The following is a 22,169-nucleotide window of genomic DNA, read 5'->3' on the forward strand; positions in this document are numbered from 1 at the left end:
CCTAAAGGGAAAATGGACAAATTAGAGACTTAAAGATAAGATCTTCCAACAAATTCTTCCTTTCCATCATTCCCCAAATAAAAGGCAATACCAACCTATTCAACTATCAGACAGTAGCTATAGAAAATGTGTTTTCATAACAAAATTCTGCGTCAAAAAGTCTTACAGCTGATTTATCCTGAGCCAGATGAAAAGAGTAACAAGATGAGTTAAAATGGGCATAATAGTTAGGGCTGTTTAAAAGACTATTTGTTCACACAGGCCAAGATATTCAATACCCATAAGGAAAAGCACCTCAAGGACAATCCTACATGGCAGTTGACACTTAGTTTTTACAGTTTTCAGCCAAATACATCTTTAAAAAGGTTCTCCTCATGAATGTCCAAGTTATTTGATTACCTGTACCTTTACCTCCTTAAAAAGCCTTGTCCATCAGTTACAGACTAAACTACTTTATCTTTGACAACTGCAGAGCACTGAAACCATTTGTCATGGGGGCCCATGGAAAAAGCAGGATCACATACACACAGACTACATGTCCTCCAGAGAACTGCAATGTTCTCTAACTCAGAGAGCAACCTTGTCCTTCCAGCTATTTGTGACCAGGTTCTGGAGAAGTCAGTGCTCAGTTCCATGACCAAGCAGACATCTCCTCTGCAATCTGGGATCTCTTACACAGAATCCTGCTAAGTCACAAAAAATTCTTTGCTAATTCTTTGGAGATTCAGACCAAAAACTCTAAGAACACGTCATGTGACACCACATGCTGAAAGGGAGAGTAAGCTGCACTATTTCCAGCAAAAGCTCAAGGCACTGAAATAAGGGTTGAGTGACTAAGAGGACAGTAGGTAACAAATTTTCTTTACAATATATGCTTGGTTTTCTATAACTGAAACAAAAATACTTGGAAACAGTGTCTGCTGGTGTATTTTAACTACCTCTGGAAGCCTAAACTTGAGAAGATCCTGCCACGCTGTAAATTTTTATAGGAGGGAGGATTTTTCTTTATCTATACAGCACATGGCACAAGTCCCACTAGATATTACTGTAACAGGACACTGAACCAGTTTATCAGCTCTCCTGGGCTGGCCACACTCAACCCTCCCCTGCTCATTCCCTTTGTGCTAGGAGCTACCTGAAGCTTCCTCAATTAATACTTTATTTTGTGATTATAAGCTTGAAAAGAGCTTGCAATTGCTAAGAACCTTGACAGGGAAGTTTGCTACTCCCTGTGTGAAGGAAATTTTCCTTAGAATAAGGCCAAATTATTCAACAAGGTCACTTTCCTGAAGAGGAAACACATCCATCTTGCAACTACTGCTTTTTGAATAGATGTTAAAACATCCACAGAGATCTCATCCTCTGGAGAATTTATTAGGGAAATAATGGCATATTCTAAGATAAACACATAAAACAATGAAACTGCAAGTTTCACCTGAGGTTAGAATTGTTTGCTTCATGCCAAGAAGTGGATCTACTTTGAAAAGCTTGTTCATAAATAGAATCTCTTTTATGCAGCTGGACAGACTGTGTCCAAAAGGAGAGGAAAGGTGTGGTACAACATTTCGGACAGCACTGCAAGTTTCAGTTGGATTTCTGAATCTTAACAGCTGTTTTTTCATTAAAATACTCACTCAAAAAGACACCTAGTCTGAACTGAGTACGTGAAAGAGCTGTGCAAGTGAGGCTGACAATGAATTATAATTTACATCACTAATTTTAAGTGTTCTTTGCTAGCAGAAGCCAACTGTAACAAAAATAATTCTGGCTATTCTTCTACACTCCAATGTAATGCATTAAGGACCTCACAGCCTGTGCTATCCCTCCTCATTATACTCAGAATGACAACTTCATCTTCATACTTTTAAAATTAATGGCTTTAATTTCAAGGCCTTTTTTTCCAGTTTCTAAGTATATTTGAGTTCCTCCAATTTATCAGCATCCTTTCCAAACCACAGGGAAGTCACTGTTTATCACTGAAATACTAATTTAACCACCACCATACAGATGTGACTCAGTCTGAATAGGCCATGCCAAACTTCTGTTTCTCTACCAAATGTTCTCCAAATAAGACTGGATATGAAATAGTGAGGAGGAACACTTTGACCTTTTCTCAGGATGCAAAGAAGTGATTAAGTCAAGTAGTCTGATCAGTGGCTTTTCCTCTGAGGAAGAGAGTCTAATTCTACATCTTTTAACATAAATAAGACTCAAAAATTAAAAATAACAAAACCCTACATGCCTCCAAGGGGTTTTAGTGTAAAACTTGTTCCTTTCACAAATCCTTGACTGGCAGTGCTCATGTTTCCTTAATACCACACCTTGAAGTCTTACAGCTCACATGCTGTTACTTCACAAACCAACATGTGATTCTACACAGCAATATGAAAAAGATACAAGTTTAGTCAGAATACAGACAAATCCAAGACTTTTGAATTCTACAAAAGTTTTGAGAGTTCAAGGGACTAGAAACCAACTATTTGATTTAGTGCTGCTGCCAACTCATGAAAGTCACAATGTTCTCACGGAACTTCTCTTTTGTGAGGTAGAGTTGAGCAACCAGGGACACTACTTTGTGAGCTACAGTACCCAAACTGAGGAAAAAAGCTTGGGACAACCTCCTGCTTCTACAGCAAGTCACTCAGTCATTTTCCTGAAGGCAGGTGCAGGACAAGGCTGTACAACATCACTGAGCATGCACTGTCTGAATTACACCAGCTTGGAAAATTAGCATGACATTTAACAGAGCAGTAAAAAGCTGCAGCCAGTATTTTACAACATAAAAGAGAGGTACTTGGTCACCACACAGCTTGCACAAATGAAAAAGTGTACTCTGTCCTATACATGTTGTCTTTGTGCCCAGTTCGGCTGCACAGTACATGGCTTTGAAAGAGCCATTCTTTCTTCTTTTATAACCCTCATTCATGAGCTGTATAACAGAATAGCTTTTTCCCCAGCTATTTTATCTACTTGTGCCCAGACACTTGGGCAGATGCACAGTAAAAGGTATCACCAAACTGATAAGGTTTAACTACATTAACCCAGGCAAGAAAAGTTGGTCTTAATCCTCAATCAGCTCACAATGAGCTTCACCACATGGTGTCACAGAACTTTGTGCCAGCACAAGTAACAAAAGGTGCAGCCAAGATCACTTCAGAATTGCTCCAAACTGCTGCTATTAGAAGAAACTACAGCATTAACCTGAACTTCTTGCCAAAAAGCCTAAATGTGCTAGCAGTGGTACCAGGCTATCATCAGCAGTCTTTTTCTCTTAGTGACATTTAGCAATTGCCTTCACCAGTGGATAAAGCACGCTTTTTTATCATCTTAGGTTCTCATTTTAGCCAGGAAGTCATTATTTGCTTCCATGAATACTTTTTAGTAGGGAGCAACCTACTTGCACACTTCTATTCACACTTGCTTCTCCACCTCCACACCTCACTATGCAATTTCCACACTTTTTCAGGGTGCCATTGTGTACAAACGGAACCTGCTCCTGTCCTCAGAACCTATTTTCTGTAAGAACTAAAGCACTTATAAAACCAATTACTTGACAGATAAAAAGGAGGAGAGGAACAGGAGAAGGCTGAGGACAAAACAACTGATGAGACATCATGTGCCATTTTCCGCTCTACTTGTTCTTTTTCATGCTTTATTATGAGTCCAGATAAGGAGAGGAATAAATACCAAACAACCTACAACACATTACAGCACGCCAACACACTCCTGCACAGACTCCACACAGTGTAAAAGCAGTAATATGTCCTTCTCTGCTATTAGAGGTCTGTGGTCCAAAACTTTCAGCGACTATTGGTAAAAAGACTGGAAATTGCGAAGTGCTGCTACATGTTTGTCACTAAACATTGCTACTGGCTGTAAGTCATTATTGGCTCACAATTAGGCCCCAGAGTTTAGTTACAAATGATGACACTGCCAGTAGCAGATTACCCTACGAACTGCATGGCCCAAATGCTTCATCAAATCAGACAAAATAAATGCAAGCTAAGTATGCACTTCTCCTGAGAGTGAACATGATTTCAATACCTTAAATCTGCCTTTCAAGAACAGCACATATTTAAGAGGCAGGTGAAATAAAAGTAAAATCAATTATTGGAAGAACTTTAAATGGATCTGCTACAGTTTTGAAAACAGAACTGCTTGATTAAGGCCTACTGTTACACATCCTTACTGGACAAGGAACTGCATACATGAGAATTGCAGGTGCTTGTGCACAAATTCCACCACATTCAAGGTATACTTCACTTGCTTTGTGCTCTTGAAATCAATAAGTAAGCAGTTCAGTTGTTTAAGTAAGTTACAACACAGAATTTAAAAGTAACTGATATACTTCAGGTCCAATATTTGATTATTTTAAAAAGTAACAAGACTAGAATTGAGCAACACCTTGACATTTAGTTAAGTTCTTTTGTGTCCCACTGGAACATTGAAGTTTGACTTACGGAAGGGTGCCACTGTAATTAAAGTCAGTAAAACAAAATTAGTGCATTCCATACAGAACATGTTTTCAGGGTTCTCAGGTAGGCACCTGGAACTGACAAGAGACTTTTCTGCATTACTCACTCTGGAGTAGCTATTTCATTCACAAGAGAGATGTGAAGAGAACAGATTCCTTCATGCCTGAATCGCATGCTTGAACCACACAATGCACCCAGAGATTAAACCAGCAAGAATAACACTATAAACTACAAAGTTTTTCAGAGCACCAGGCATCTGAGACACTGAAAAAGCCAGGCTCCATCCTACTAACACCAACAACAGTCTGGTAGTAACCTGACTTTAACTGTATTTACTTGATAATCTGTTTTCCTTCTGCCCAGTGCTGATAGTTACCTACATGGCAGTCAAGGATTTTTATAAGTAAGTACTCTTGTCAGATATAAAGCTATCAAGCACCTGGTCTGTATGGGAAGAAAACTTCAACCCATAAAAAAAATGTGTGCATTTTGCTAGTAAAAAAGGAATCCTGAGAAGCTTGGATACTCCTTTTCAGTCATTAGAACACTATTTCATGGAGAGAACTGGCTTTTTGCTATTTAAAATGAAGTAGCAAGGTTAAAAAAATCATTAAAGTAAGGAAACGTCACTTCAAAAACAGACTAAACACTGAAGAGTCACTTTTCCCTTCCCATTACAACTCTCACCCAACCTTGCAAACCAGTTCTAACTTAAATAGCTGAATTCTGGCTGATCTCCATTCTTGAATTTGTTATGCAGTTCTGAGTTACTTGGCATTTCACATTTATTTCATGTTGTTTTGGTAGATCCTTACCAGATTAATATTGTATGTTTTACAGGTCAGATCATCCAAGCTCTGGTTCTGCAGCTTTTCTGTTATTAGTGTTACCATGGTAGTTGCTCCTTTTCCACTGCTCACACAAGTGTTGGAGGCTCTTCAGTCTCTTTCTTCAATACTCATGAGCCATTTCTGTTTTGGCCTAGAATCTTGAGATTTATGCTTCCATCTTACTGCCAAAGTTTATTTCCAAATGCTATCAGTGTATCATGTCTGCTTTCCTGTAAAATTGGATTAGAAAAAAAGGAAAAAGTCAGAAAAATTCTTGCATATATAATAATTAGTATTGTAATAACACAACTCTTATTTGGACTATTCCCTCGTGCAAATATATCACCTTGTGACCAGTGCTGATGGCCTGGCATTGCAAATTACACATCTCTACTCATGAAAGAATACTCTTATTTGAGATTTCATTGATTAAAATTTCAGAAAGGAGATGAGACTCATTAATGATGCACATCAGAGCATACTGTTTGGCTGTTTCCTGCTACTGAACTGCTTCTACCTAGGAGTTTAACCCAAGGCAGAGGAAAAGCTTTCCCTCATTTAAACAACTGAAGCCTAAGCCAGGTATATTGGAACATCACATGACACAGGCACTTACCCACCCAACTGTTCTGCATGTTTAACACTACTTGGCATGTTAAAGCATTCTACTGTATTTTCTCATCACTAATATCCTCTTAAAAGTGAAGCAGTGGGGAACAAACACTACACACACTTCATAAACCCTCAGCTACTTTTAATATCTTGTCCTGTGTTTTTTTCAGCTTTTTCTTTAAAGGTTACATAATTGTTACCTGTCAGCAAACACCAGATCTGGTAACCAGGACAGATTCCCATACACACAAAAGTATCACAGACAACAGCTTTGATATCTTTATTCTGTGAGCAGTCATTTAAATCAAAAGCACTAGGTTCATCAGCTCTCTCTTTTTATCTTAAATACCCTCTACATATTGCCTCTCTCTAGTGACCTGCATTAACCATTCTTGATGATTTAAGCTGGCCAAGCATGTTCAGGGACCACTTATGGAATATAAAGTGGGATGAGATCTTCATAGAGGTATTTCCAAATTTAAACATGAGGCTTTGGGAAGGAACATTGATGCCACCAGGACCATAAGCTTACTTACATTTTCTAGTTTTAACATCTACAGTTTAAAAAAAGGCAGAAAATTATTTTCAAATAACATTTCCATAAAATATTGCCTCTTCTACACTACTAATTAGCTGTTTAAATAACCAGTAGTAGCAAGCACAAAAAAGCAACTTGAGGCTATGAGTCAAGTTAAACCCACTTAAAACTAAGATATTAATATTAGTAATGGTGATATTAGACTATCTTTTAAACCTGCTGCCTTTAAGTACATCCTCAAATATGATTTTCATATGCTAACCATGCACTATTTCACCTTCACAGCAGTCTGCTACACACCACCCTCCCTCAGCCTGAGAGCCATCTCATAAATGTAACTTCTGCCCAACTTTTGGCCTTGTTCCTATATCTATTTTTTTTTTTTTTCTGTAAGATAGAATGCTTAGAAATGCTCTTCCACCACAAATAATGACTATCCAGATAGCTGGAAATTCAGTTGGTCTGTTTTTACTTCATGTGCCCTATCTTTCAGAAAAGCACACAACTTGAAATATTTACATCTTGCTCTGAAATTACAGGTAAAATATTTTAAAACTCTCAAATTCACACACTCACTGGTAAAGGTGGCACCTATACTGTTTAATGTCAGCAGTCAAAGCCAAGTGTGGTTCATGAAATACTGAAGCCAAGTTTGAGGGCAAGCATGTGAACACAGCAGTATCTAGAGCAGCACAATCAAACATTGCTGTGCCCCTTTTAAACCTGGTGGAGTTCAAAGTAAATCTGGAAATCCAGAATAGAAGTCACAAGAAAGGCTGACTGGAGGTCAGATGTTGTTCCTTTACAGATTGAAAACATACTGAAGAGCTTCATAACTGGTGCAAAGACTTTCAGATTCATGTTGAAGATGAATGTTTCCACTAGTGAGAGGCTACTACTAAGAACCAACTGAAAAGTTCAGCACATGTTTAGTTACTTCTGTTTGGAAGGGTCATAGAAGAATTTGTGGGTTTTTATTTCCCTCTAGCAAAAAAAAAAAATCAAAATCCAATAAAGCTACCAAAGATGGGAGAAAAACTAATCTGTAATCAGTTAATTATATTTTGCTTAGTACTTCAAATCTTAAAATGTTTCAGTGCAATTTTCAGTCAGCTTAATACAAGCTAAAATAAGGAGAGACTAGACAGAATGACATTAGATTTTAGTTAATGAACCAATTGAATCCAAGGATAAAGGAAAAGCAAATGAAATCACAGAAGCATAGCACTTTCAGAATCATGCTGAATTGTAGTTATCCACATTCATAAATCCTACCAGCTACTGAATTAATATTTGGGCACTGCAACCACTCAGGCCCTTTCTGACAGCATGGGACCCAATCAGCTCTGAAACACAGGCAATGTGGAAACCCCCCCAGAAAGCTTCATTTTAGCAGCTCACACTTATAATAATAATTTTTCAAATGGAGATATGCTCCACTGACAAAGTTTTATTTTTAAGCATGTGGCAGGGACAAAAAGGTGCTATTAGCCTGAAAAGCCTTCATCTCACTGCTCCCACTTTCTCCTGCTCCCCACCACAAGTAAATTCCATTTCTCAATATGAAGCAGAATCCTGATAGCAGGAGTCATAGCTCACATCAGAAGCACACTTCACAAGTGAATTCCCTTCTCACCCTTCTTAAATGTGCTTGATCAGTACATTGGTATTAACTGTTTTACACCAGAATCCTGTTCTTACTGGGCACTCCTTGTTAAGGATGACACAACAAATGTTTCAAGTGGTCAAAATGTCACCAACACACTCCTACCACTGAAATGTCACCATCACACTCCTACCACTGAAAGCCATTCTAGGTTGCAGTTTGATGTACCTCAGCTGCCATCACAACTGCCAACACATTCTCTTCCCTGGCTATTTGTGGCCCACAGCAGAGTGCCAGCACAAGTGTTTCTGCTCATCAGAGAACTAGATCAAGGAATTTTTATAGCTGGATGAAACCAAAACACTTCCTTTTGTTTCTGGGAAATGCTGTTTTCCAGCTGGATCAGCTCCCCAGCCTGGTTTGCCATGAACTGGACACAAATGTTCGTGTGGGAGCATTGTGGGATGCTGACACTGCCTGTCCAAGTACCTCTCCAACCACACAGGGTCAGAGAGAAAAGAAATCCCCCACACAAGAAAGCCATTTGACATCAGCATTTCCTACACCGAACCACACAGATTCTTCTTTAATTAGAAATTAGATACGTCCTCCTGAAGCGTACTTTGAACGTGCTGTGCTCCCATCTTCCTTTCCCAATTTGTACTCCTTTGACTGGTCAAACTTACCAGCTCAAAGGGATCTGAAATCCTCCCTGCAGCCTCAGCACCTTCACTCAGTGACCAAACGCCTGGCTCGCTCTGGCTGAGCTATGTATACTCTACAAGGAATTGTTTTCCTCATCTGTGCTAATTAACATTGGCTGCCCAGGAGACAAGAGAGTCTTCAGAATGACTTAGCTGTGGTCATTTTAAATCTTTGTTATTATGTATCTATAAGCTTTTTGTCCCTCAGAACCTCCTAGAGGGAAGCTCCTCACTTAACTTTCCTATTTTTGGGGGTTTTGTTTATTTATTTCAAGACTCTCTGCTATGGTATGTATTTAATGGATCCACAGAGAGAGTAGAGCAAGCTGTTTACTTTATGTACTTTTTCCACCACGCTATTTTTCTAGAGCTGGTTAAAGGCAGCCAACTTTATTTTTCAGTCTCTCCTTATCATACTCTTTATGCTTATCAGGCTGAATCCCTCTCAAACTGCTCAGCACTTCACACTAATTGGATTTTCAGTAACATGAACCATTTGACCATCCTTGTTAGGGCAATGAGGATGTTGCTGAATTTACATGTTTTCAGCTGCCTCGTGGCAGAGATCTTGGCACAATCCAGTCCTGCCCCAGCCTCCAGAGAGCCCAGAAGCCCAGCCCACAGGTGACACACCTCTGCTGTCACCACAGGCAGCAGCAGAGCCAGGGGCTGCCAGTTCAAACAGGAACATCCTCCAAGCCTTGTACTGATAACAATAGGCCTTGGAGCTCCAAGTTGGATGGAGTGCTACAAGATCATGGCTATCTTCCCCTGAGCACCCCATCTTTTGTGGAGCATGATTGGGTAGGATAGTGAGCAAGCTGAGACCTCCAAGATAAACACACACAACAAAAGATGTTACTCAGTCTCTGTCCTGGGAGAGCCTCAGTCTTCCTACGATCTCCTTGAGCTGGGGGCAGAGGCGAGAGGTGGGGAGGAAGAGAAGATTTTTTTGCTGTTGTTGAAAGGCAGACTAATCAAAAGGAATAAATGGAATATAAAAATCAAACTCCAAATGCAAGCCAAAGCTAACATTCCTCAAAGCTGGAGAATGAGCTGTGATGGAATCAGTATCACCACCGTCTCTGATTTAAAGTTCTTTTCTATTCATTCTGAAGGCTGAGAAAGGTGAAGATTCATTATGATATCTCTACAGTACTACTAAAGGAGAGAGGGTTTAATTCTTTAAAGTTCAGCTACAAGTAGTAATGACTTGTAAAATCTCTGCCAAAATTAACAGTGGAGATAGAACAGAAGTGCTCATGTCACAAATTCTGTATCTTCTTAGTGACATCACTAGTGTCTTTTTTGGGGAAGATTACTAAAAATACAGATTATCCAACCTCCCAGTCAATTAAAGGATGTCAGAAGCTCATTCAGTTTGACAAGCTACTTTCAAAGAGATGAAGAGTCCTGATGAAGAACACAAAGCCAACACCAAAAAAAAAATCTCTCCTTGGCTCTAAGAAAGTAAGGCAGCCAGACTCATTTCCAACCCACTCCTCCTCCTCCTCTGCATCCTGCAGGACAAAATGTTCCAGCAACAGCTCATCTCAATGGGAAAATTTACATTTGTTTGAAACACTTCTAACAATTTCTTCTCTGTTTCTGGAAGTTCTATCTTGGATAAAGAAGAAGAGATCACAAGATTTTTAGATGATTTCCCCATAACACAAACGTAGGTGTTTCTTGGTGATCACTGTTCCATTCTTTTTCTGCCTATGGCATTAAAATGACCTGTGAGAACACAGAGGGTTGCTCCTTCTGTGACTTCACATTATTTCCCACTCTTTGCTCTGAGTGCTGCATGGAACCTTTATTACCAACAATCCCATACATGCACTTAGCTTGCTCCCAGCAGAAGAAAAGGATTAGCTGGAGTCAAAATTCCAATTCGGATAAGCAGGTCCTTTAAAATATTATCTCTGCTTCAGCAAGCCAAAGGAGCTAATCACTGCAGCAGTACTAACTCCAGGTCTAGGTGATCTTGCTACTGGACTCTAGATGAAAGGTGATGTGATTTTTTGCCTCCTGGCACTTTCTGCAGCATCCAAGAAGCACTTCAGAACTGAAACACCACATAAAACTGATCAAGTTATAACAGAGCATCATCTGTCCCATCCCACTTATGCTTGAAGCAACTCTAAGCTGGAGGACCAGCTTTTCAGAAACTGCTAAGCTAATACTTTATGCCATCTGACAGAAAGTTACAAAATGTCTAAGTCTCCCGAAATGCAAAATTCTAACTTCCAAAAGGGAAGAGACTATTCTATTTCTAAAAATACATATTTACTACAGTGCTAAGAAGTTCATAGAGAGGCTAAGCATTCCTTACAACATAAGTCTATTATTAATAACTTTTAGCCCAGAAAAGTTGTTGGGAGCAGGCACTTAAAAGAGAATTATTTGGATTCTATCCTTTCCAGCATTAATCTGCAGTGTGGTTATTCTGCAAACCTTCCAAAATTCAACATCAAGTTTAAAAAAAAAAATTTAAAACCTCAGTTTTAATTAGGAAGTTTCCTACAGCTATAAAGTTATCAATCAACATTTTGGGGGATTGGTACTAAAAAGGGACACCTCCATTTCCAACATATTATACTTCAGGAGTCCTCTCAATGCAATTAATTAACACCCCTTTATTTTCTGAGGTTCTTTACAAAGAGATTTTTAACAGTGCATTAAAATAACAGCTTCTGACCAAAAGAGACAAAGAGAAGAGAGTTCACCATCCTAGTTTGTATTCTGTAGAAACTTTCACAACCACCTAAAAAACTCTGTTTAAATTGTAGTTGTTCTCCCTGAAGTGTCCAGATGTGACAAAGCCTTAACACCCCACTCTACACATTCTAGAACTCTGAACAAACAAACCAAAGAACCCAGTTTGCAATCTAGAGTTTCTCTAAAAGGACTGAAGACAGATTCCATGAGTTACAGAACCTCTTCTCTTTCTCCATGCAGTGCTCTCATAAACCAGTTTTTATTAGAAGGAAACTTCAATATTATGAAGTCTTCAAGCTTGGATTCAGGTTGACACAATCCAGCACAAAACTCCAAAAAGGGACAAGAAAAATAGGGTAGAAGACATCCTTTACATCAACTTATGGCCATTGGAGACAAATTTCAGATAGTCCACAGGTTCTGGAAGCTCAAGGAATATGAAGAGCTCAAAACTGTCTAGAATATGCATCATTAATGTGCAAGGCAGGACTACACTCTGAGGTTAAAAATTAGGGTTTGGGTTGTTAATGCCTCCAGAGACAGATGAGACTAAATATTAGGTTCATTTACCTCATATGCAGAAAATCACTACTGAGCCCAGAATTTCACTGTTTTGACCCTAAAGCATCACTAAGACCAGCTGGTCACTGAGGCAGCTGAGACAAAATATAAACTGCTACTAAAATAAAGCTGTATCCTACACACTCACTTCTACTCCATGTCCCACACTTCAGATCAAAGAGCTCCTATGAGAAGGAAGGGAAGCCTCAACCATCACCCACAGCCTCTGGATTCCACTTTAGTTCAAAAAGACAGGTGATATGCTGGAAAGAAGTTAAAGGTATTACCTTACTTTGGTATTACCTTTGATGGTCTGGTTTCCCATCCTTAGCTGTACAATTCACCCAGCTTGGCTGAGGAACACATACAAAACAAAGACCTAAAATAATTTAATGCATTTTGAATTAGAACCAAAATATTTTACATGATGAACTTTTGTCTGTAATAAATACACCCCTTTTACTTCTCAAGTTACTGTCAGCAGTTTGAGTTTGGCTTTAAAGCAAGACGAGAGCCACCTTCCAGAAAGGAAAAAGAAGGGTGGATATGGGCAATGTTAAACCTTTGTCAGAGTTTATAAAGTACATTTCTCAAAGCAATAGAAGTGGTGAAGTAAGCTCAAGAGACTTTTTCCAGGTCATACCTAATTAAAGCAGGGAATAGATCACTACAGAAAACTAGGGCTAAGAACACAACTCAGCCAGAGGTTAAAGCATTTTTTATTGCCAACTCATATCAGTAAGAAGTCAGTCTCTCAGGTTTAAACCTGTCTTTCAGACCTGATGAAGACCAAATACTCATATCACAGACAAGTCATCCTACATCTTTTAAAGTGTCTTTGTCAGACAGGACAACAGATGAGTTGTGCCTTGTGTCTGATGCTGTTCCAAGATGCTTATGTTACTTACACTCTTTCCTAAAATAATCCACCACAACGACAAGGCAAGGATTTCATTAATTTTGCTGAAGATTATTTACATCGACTCTATTTGGAGTTCCATTTGAATGAGCCATCAGTGCTGGCCCATGACCAGTCACCTCCCTGCAATGTGAGATTTGGCCTCTTTCTCCTCAGCCCTACTACAGAAAGCCCAAGGCTACAATGCAATGTTGAGGAACAGAATCTGATCTATGAGGCCTGAACACATGAACACCAAGCCCTTGGTTTTTGCTGTAATTATGAACTAAATGAGCTAACAGGCATTATTTCAAGACTACACAACTCAAACCAAGAGCTGTTGCCTTTTTAAGCAATTCAGAACAGAATCTAGTGGGCACCTTTTTTACTGTAACCTTCAGTGAATATGACCAAAAGCTCAAAGCTCAGGTGCTACACAAATTACTTTCACCTCCACATCTTGCTTTTATAAATATGCTATTTAAAACCAATGGAAGTATTTACTTCATAGACTAAGCCTCCAGTAAGATACAAAATTCAGACTCAAAGAGAAACTTATACCGATAATATTAGTGTTTGGAGAAATCTACTAAAGCAAGTGATCCAGACTGTACAAGACCCATAAGATTTTTTTTCTAAGGCTTCAAGAATGAAAAAAATAGATCAATTGGCCCTACTACCAAGATATTTGCTTCACTCCACCAGTTGGAAAAGCCAGAGGGGAAAAAATTAATAACGAGTAGTATCACCTACTTTTGCTTAGTGTTTGCCCTTAAAACTGAGAAGTAAAACAGACACATATGCATACTTTAAAAATACCTAGGGCTGAAAAAAACATAGCACTGACCCTTCACTTGTATGGCAATGATAATGATTACTCCTCACACATCCTGCTTCCCTGTGTGAGAATGGAATAACACCAGCACTGAAGTGCTGTTCTATTACCAAAGCCTATGGGCTTGGAGCTGAGGGATTACACAAATCTCTTCCATACATCCTGCTCCCAAAACACACACAGCTAATAAACCTCCTCCTGTTTGCCTTCAGGTTCATTCTGAGGAGTTTCAGACATCTGGTTGGCTTGTTTAAAACAAAAAGCCCAACTAGTAGGTTTGTTTTTATGATCCCAAGTGTGAAATGTTCTTGCTGGAGGCCTCAGGCCAGGTGAAAAACACTTATATTAAGATGCTACTTCATGGCATTTCAGGGATCTAATGAGCTATATAATCTGCACACAGGGAAGTCTCCCTTCATTAGCTTGCATATGACTATGGAAATTAAAAATGAGGAACCTATGGTAGTCCAAATATTCTTCAGTAAATAGTACATCTGGTGAACTGCAGATAGCACTAAATTTAGAACTCAAGTTCTGAGCAGTATTCTGTAAATATCCATACATCTCAATGCTTACAGCAACATGAAGCACATTTCTCCAAGCCTCACTGTACTTATTTTTCATACTATGAGTAATATTTCCTTCTCATGACAAAGTATTATGCCCAATTTAACAGCTTAAGAAAAGTGTGTCTTTGTCTCAAAATTGGAACTCTCCAGAAGATCACTGTGCAACTATACTGAATGAGCATATGGATGTGCGTACCCTTATTTTAGCAGTTCACTGTTTACATATTTTCATATAAAACCCTAAAGAAAGCAAATTACAGGAAGAGTTTACACAACAGTAAAGTCTACGGAGGTTTGCAAAAAAATAGTTAAAGCTTGCTGCTACATTATCTGTGTGGAAAGAGCATGGAAATGCATTGAACAGATATGAAATATGGTGTGCAGCTGACAACCAAGTTCCATCTCATGGCCCAAACTTGTTCTCTATCATGGCTCACCATCTGCAATTTGTCACTGAAGAAACCCTAACTCATGTGGCAGGAGACACCACCTCAAGACGTGGCACACAAAGATCCCAAGTTCTACAACACCCATCTAAGTCACCAGATCCATTAGAACCCAGAAAATAGAACCCAGGTACCACACAGCTTTCAAATGGCAAAAATTTTCTTTTAAATAAAGAGGTCTTGGCATCACACTACAAATAGCAAAACTGAGTGGTAGTTTGAAGAATTTCTTGTTGCTTTGCTAAACTATGGTTCCTATCAACTTAAGAGTTAGTTTCCAACTTGTGTTTTGCACATACCGCAAGATCTTGAACGGTGAAGTCTCTGAAGGAGCTGCACTACATATAATCTGCTCTACATGTGACCTCTCAGTGCACAAATGACCCAAGTATGAGCAGACCACAAATTAAAGCCCATTAAAATAATGGAATCAAATACAAAGACAAAAGCAGTACACATCAATACTGTGTGCTTTCAGCATTCAATTCAGACATTACTTCAAGTGTCACCAGGGACATCCCTCTTGCCAGACCTATTAAAGGTACTTCAATAAAAATTAGTTCAGTTGAGCTGTGCAGCTCTGACTAGTTCACTAGACTATTTGAAAAGCCAGATAACTACTTTGTCTCAATGCAGTCAGCCTGGAGCAGCACACTGAACAGCTGGATCCAGGAAATGCTGTGGTAGAGGTCAAGACACAAACCAAGGGCTACACATTGCAGTAGGTATTTAGAAAAAGCATTTGTAACAATTACATCAACTAGTGAAATTTCATGAGACAAAGTTACACCATGTCAGAGAAGGAAAAAAAAATGAACTATTTTAGCTACATTATTATGGTTGTTTTTTCTTAAAATACTGGAAGATCATCTTTGCTTGATAAAACAGCTCAGCATTTTCTGTGTACTACCTCAACACTACCTGATGTTCAATGAACAGCTCATTACTTCTAGCAGCAAATTCTATGGAAAGATTTACTTGTCAAAGGGGATTCACAGAAGTCACCAGAACTCCAAATTACAAAGTTCACTCAGAGGATGGGCTACAAGGCCTTAATGTAAAACCATGCCCCTGGTACAGGAAGCAAACAGGCACAAGGTGCCAATTAGTACACAAATACTATAGGCCATACTTCAGTCAGTATAAACCAAAATAACTCTTTCATTTGAGAACAAAAATGCTAGTAGAAAAATGAGCATTGAGGAAGGCCTTCACTTTTAATCTTCCCTGAGTGGGACAGAAATGTAGCAGCTTTGAATGGCAGAAGTTAAAGTCACCTGTCAAGTCCAGCACACAACATCCACAGACAGCAACTGTGCAAAGGAGGACAGGAGCAAGAGTTGGAGGAGAAATGGAACCTCCCACTTGGGCAGGTACCTTTACAGATGACAGCATTCTGACAAAATCAACGTTGGTAAGCAAGCTGAAGCACAAAACAGTAAAGATTTATCTGATGAAGTCAACAGTAAGAGAGATGTGGTCTTTCAAATGATCTTTCAATGCTGACAAAAAGTGTACGCATCTAAGCTTCCTTTAAAATAAACCTCTGAAATTACACCTGGGTTCCTGGTATCTTCACACAAAGGTTAAACACACTAAAATCTGCGTAAAGCAGTGACATCTTTTCTGATGAAGATCTGAAACAAACAACTGTGTTAGGGGAAGTCACTGGCTGAGCACCTGGACTCAGGAAGAACTGAAGTGATAAACAAGCTCCTGACAGCTGCAGCCTTTTCTGCAGGTGCAAAAGGCATTCACTTCATGGCAGTTTGGCTCAGTTCAACAGCCAGTTCAGAACTCAGAAACAGGTTTGGTATTATTTGATCAGCTTGTGCTCCAGTGAGAAAAGGACAAAGGGAAGGTCCCCCCAAACTAGTTCCAAAGTTTAAAACTGTGTTATTTAACAGGACTATAAAGTTTAATCTCAAGAACACATGGAATTTTGCAGCCAACTATGTTAGTAAAATGGGAGTATCACACTTTATACAGAAAAACCTGCCACAGCCATGAACACACCTTGAAAGAGCTTTTCTGAGCATAGCTTCCCCATTATCCTGTTTAAGGTCTAACACTTACAAACAACTATTAACCTAAAGTACACTCTGCACAAATTTCACCATCCACATTGCCTTTAACTTCCCAACACCAGGTGATGCTGCCTGGTTACTGTTTACTGCTCTGGTAAGATTTTGTGGGCTCAGAGTGGTCACTGAGGTAATCCATCTAACAAACGTTCAATATCTTTAGCAAAAGACCATCAGACTTTCTAAACTCCTGCTCAATTTAACACTGCAGCATGGTTTCAAAGTGCATCTGTCCATCTCCTCAGAGCATCCACTGGAAAGAATAAGTGGAAGACTCATTATTCCAGCCCGTAGCCAGGCACAATAAAACTTCTAACTACACTCAAATACATGTGTGATGAGAATAAACTGCTACACATGCAGGGACTATAAATAAGGCAATGATAAGAGCAAGTCTAAGGGAATTACTGAATGGCAGAGATGTAAAGAAAGTTTAGAGAAGGAGGTGCTGGAGAAAAAACAACAAATAGCACTTATAGAACTGTGTCAAACAACCCTAACAGAGACAGGGCTCAGAAAAATCCATTTCTATGCAGCACAAGATTTATTATGTGCATCAAGTTTGACAGGGGAGATCATATGAGAACTAAGATTTCAAACAGAGAAAATTGCACCTATAGAGACGTCAAGAAATACTTACAAATACAAATCCAAGAAAAATACTTTAAAGAAAAGCTGTTCCAAATAGTGGAGCTTATCCTTTGACACACAGCTCGCAATGAAAGAGCAATTTCATCTCAAGAATGGACAGCTTCAAAGAACTCTAACTACAGATGACTTCAGTCACTCTGTAACACCTGGAATTATTTGCAAGGTACTAGATCCAGGCTATTATGTGATATATTTAAATACAGACAGAAACAGGACATGGTTGGGGCTTTCTTAAAACAAACAAACAAGGGTTTGGACATCAGTTTGAGGTTAGGCCGGTCTTTATTCTATGCCTGCATTAAGAAAAAGGTCAAAATTGATGCAATGAGTCTTTAATTTTCCCACATTTAAGCAGAACTACCGGGAAGAGTGGGAAACTTTTGTGAGCACTGCGGGTGTGCAGCACCCACCTGGCTCACTGGGACTTCAGTGCAACAGGGGTTAGGGACAGGGAGGAACCTGTGAGCCCACACACCCACATTTTACAGCCTTGTGCTGCTGGGGGGTAAGCAAAGGCATCCTTGGGGGACAATCACAGCCAGAGAGCAGCTGCCAGCGGCGTGTGGGAGAACCCAGAGCAGGAACCCAGCTCAGTTCCATTTTTCTGCTTCTTGTGATGTGCTGCTGGCACAGGAGCCTTGTTCTATGTAGGAGAACAGCAGGAACGACTGCAAGACAGCCTTAAAATCCTGCATAACTCTGACAAGTTTGAAAACTGTTCTGCAAATAATAATAGGATACAAGTGAGTTTTGAAAAGCACACTCAGGCAAGATTAAATGAACAAACAGGAAGGCAAGTTCTTCAGGAGAAGGCTGTGAGCTAGGTGGGACCAACAGGCTGACCTTGAAAGGAGTGTTAAACCGGTGTACAAAAGTCCAGTGTATGGGGATGCATAAACAGGAATATCAGCTCCACAGCACATGGAACCATTTTTTCACTCCACTCAGCACAGAAGTCTCAGTTGCAGTACAGACTTGGGTTTTGAGCACCACACTTGAAGCCCAGTGTGAACTAACCTGAGAGAACAACAGGAATGATCAGAGCTGAAAAAACATGATGTCTCAGGAAGACCTGAATACACTAGTTTTATTTAGGACAAAAGTATCATGAGGGTGGAAGGCAAGACAAGGAAACAGGAACACTGCAAAGAACAGTTCAGATATTTTTTAAGGATGACTTACTACAGGGGAAGGAATAACTGTCCCTTATGTAAAGGGAATTAGGCAATAAGCTTGACCTGCAGTAAGGAAGATGTCTGGTTTCATATTCAGAACAAGTTTTAATACTGAGGACAGCAAAGCACTGGACTAAGGAGAAAGAAGAGCTGCTCAGGCTTCTGTTATGAATCACTTTAGACTCACTACCAGCCTACACCTTCAGAGCCCTACTTTATTTTTTAATGACAAACTCAGTTTCAAGCCCCTGTAATGTTTTTGCTTATCCTCCTACAATGTTTTTTGAGTTTCAATGAACTAGAAGTTACTTTTCTGATTTTTCAAATTAAAACTTCAGGATTTGCACAATCAGGCTACTGTATTATTACCAAAGAAAGTGTGGGGCAGGTGTGACTTTCTCCACACAGAAATCAATCCCCTCCTCTGGCAGCATGCAAGTTTCAGCAATATTGCAGTATCCTGCTGCATCTTTCTTGTGACCAAGAGAAGCCAGAAGCCCATTACTTCAGAAAGACAGGTGTGCTTTGCCTTCTAACAACCCAGCAGGGTGATGTAATGGCTTTCACTGATGTGGTGTCAAGGCACTGTCACACAAACATGTGTGTGCACCTTTTACACCCACTGCCTCAGGCTGGCTTAGCACTTCCTGAGGATGGAAAATGCTGCATGCAGCAGCCAAATACTCTAAAACAAAAATTAAGATATGCAGCATTTTACAGATGGGGAGTTGAAGCAAAGAGCATTAGTTACAGCCAGAGGTCACGTTTAAACTGCAAAATCCAAAGTCACTAAAGCACAGAGGAATTAACTCTTAAGAGCTCAAGCATAAACAGGCCACCTAAAAAGCATAAAACAAGACAAAGCACTATCCTTTTTCATCCTGTGTAATAGTTTGGTACCCCAAGTATTTATCCAGGTACTTTCTTGCTTTATTAAAGGACATTCTTCTGATTTGCAAAGCATGAAAACAAGAGCAGCAGCAGTCCACCTTACCCTCCCACAGTTCAGCAATTTCTTATCCAAATATTGAAGCAGAAAAGTCTGGTCAGGATGGGGTGCTAATGGAAGAGAAGGATGAAGTCAGCAGGCACATATGTAGCCAAGCTCAAGCAGACTACTGTGCATCCTGAGAAGGGAACAGGCCAAGTACCAGGCTGGCACTGGAACATGCTGGCTCACATTCCAGTGCCAGCACTATCTCCAATCCAGCAACACCCCTCTTGTCTCTTCACCTTTGGGAGCCTCTTACAACAGGCAGCAGCACTTCAGTTCAGCCTCCAAGTTACTCACACGTCTCAAACTGATCAAGGTTCAACTCTGCTGTTTCATTTCATGTTTCATTTTTAAGAAATGAAACATGAAGTGCTGGGTACTTGTTCCTTTCCCCCTTCCCACTACAAGAAATACATGATGTACTTCAGTCAATTCATGTAAGTAGTTCTTGAATGCTGTTTTCATTGCCCTTCTCTTCTCTCATTTACTAAATACTGCATCAGATGACACTCTGAAGCAGTAGCAGTCTAGAGGCATGCTCACACACCAGTACTCTCCATTCTAACTGATAGCAATGAATCATTTGCCACTACTATCACACTGGGATAATTAGGCAAAGAGGTTCCTTTTTTTAAAAACCAGGATTGTAATTTTAAGTCAGTTCATTAAAAACATTGTACAAACACACAAATAGGTCTCAGGTATCTAAATGCAGACCGGCACTTAAAAAAAAAAAATCAATAAATCACATCCTCAAACAATCCACAGATCAGAAGTTTGCTATGTTATGAAGACATAACACGGTACAAAAACCACCTGCAACCTCAATGGCCCTTTACATACTGACTAAGAAATGCTGAGCTGCAGAAGGCAGAATCCCAGTTCCAGACCCATCATCCTGTCCCAGCTATGTTCCCACAATTCTGTTTCATAACCTGCATAACACCTGAGGCTCCAAACTTTAACCTCTTCCATATTCTGTGTACTACTTTTGGAAAGTAGCAGCTGATAACACCACGGGGTTTGACACACAGCTTTTGCCACTTGCCCCCTTCCTTAAACACAATAAACTTTCATCCGTCTAAAACCAAAGGAGGTCAGATCAACAGAAACCTTGAAGGAAGACAGAGAAGCGCATTTTTCATTGAGGAGTTAAAGGAAAAAGAACCTTTAAAAGGAGAATTTTCATTCTAAACAAACTTTTGAGGGTAAAATAAAGAACAAAAATATCATGGGGTATCTAGTATTAAGCATATGAGATGGATGAATACTTTACCAAGACAAATCTAAAGCCACAATTAAGAAGGTGAAACATAACACATGTGCACAGCACTGAAGGAATGATTTAGAACCACTGACATCAACACAAGCTGTGCAGAGCAAAAATTAAACACACTGGAATAATAATCTGAACTGCCTAATTAGGTTAAAAAATACATTTACCCTACAAATTAAAAAACCTCCCAAACCCCTCGAAGGCATTAATGCTGTTCACAGTGTTATTTGAGATGCAAATTAGGGACCTAAAGTTAATATAACACCAACAGAAGTTTCTATTATTCCTATTAATGGCTAAAGGGGAGGTGACAGTAGAAGAAAAGCCACAGCCCTGTTATAGAAGGTCTTATTAGGACAGCACACATTTTCCCTAACTTTTAATACCTTCACTTTAATGCAGAACTGGGCAAGTTACAAATGTTATCTTTCATAACCCAAGAAGACTGGAGTGAATTAACAAATAAACAGCAAGTTGGCTGATAAGGGTGGCTGACAAGTCTTAAGGAGAAATAGGTATTCCTTTAAAAAAATGGAATTCAGATCCTGTCTTCCAGCATCACAGATCTCAGGCTAAAGCACAAAAGTAAAGTACAGACAGTGATGCTGCAGTTGTTTCTTCAACTATTTCCTGTACCAGCTGGCTGCTCCAATTCTGAAGCTCAGCAAATGCAGGAACAGCTTTCTTGCAGCTCAGATGCCCTCCCCACAATGATGTGTAGGTCTTGGTACACTGAGTCAGTTTTGCAAATGACGCTTGCAGTGAAAGCTCCAGGCCTAATAAAAAGCTGCAGTTTGATTTCACACCCTTGGCCCTGTCTGCACAGACAGACCCACACACACTGAAGGGCAGCTGCCACCACTGGCACAGGGTGTCCCAAGCCCTGGGCCTGACCCATCACTGACAGCTCTCCCCAGTGCTTTCCTATAGGTTAATTCTCACAGGAACTCAAAACAATGTTCTCATAGCAGGTTCAGAGCAATGATGTGAACACCAGCTGATCAGAACCCTTAATCTTACTGTTAACATCCAACCTGCCAGAATACACTTGAGTTCAAACAGAAGAAAGCCAATTATATTAATTTTGTTTTTATAACTCAGTAAATATCCTTATTGAAATACTTCCTATTACCTTAAAGCATAATATTCAACTGCTTGCTTAAAAAGTGCTGTCAGTAAACTGAGAGCCATAAC

The 22,169-nt window shown here is 39.6% G+C and overlaps 1 protein-coding gene across 2 annotated transcripts in view; it reads right to left on the reverse strand.

Annotated features, from left to right (window-relative positions):
• FAM53A (family with sequence similarity 53 member A) overlaps positions 1-22,169 on the reverse strand; it is a 70,053-nt gene that overhangs the window by 43,921 nt on the left and 3,963 nt on the right. For both annotated transcript variants that reach the window (XM_030948516.1, XM_030948515.1), the window contains exon 2: positions 5,291-5,535. In XM_030948516.1, the coding sequence (XP_030804376.1) occupies positions 5,291-5,368 (78 nt within the window). In that variant the 5' untranslated portion in view covers positions 5,369-5,535. The remainder of the gene's footprint in view (positions 1-5,290; positions 5,536-22,169) is intronic.

Source organism: Camarhynchus parvulus, chromosome 4 (genome assembly GCF_901933205.1).
Source record: "Camarhynchus parvulus chromosome 4, STF_HiC, whole genome shotgun sequence".
In the NCBI taxonomy this organism is placed as follows: Eukaryota; Metazoa; Chordata; class Aves; order Passeriformes; family Thraupidae; genus Camarhynchus; species Camarhynchus parvulus.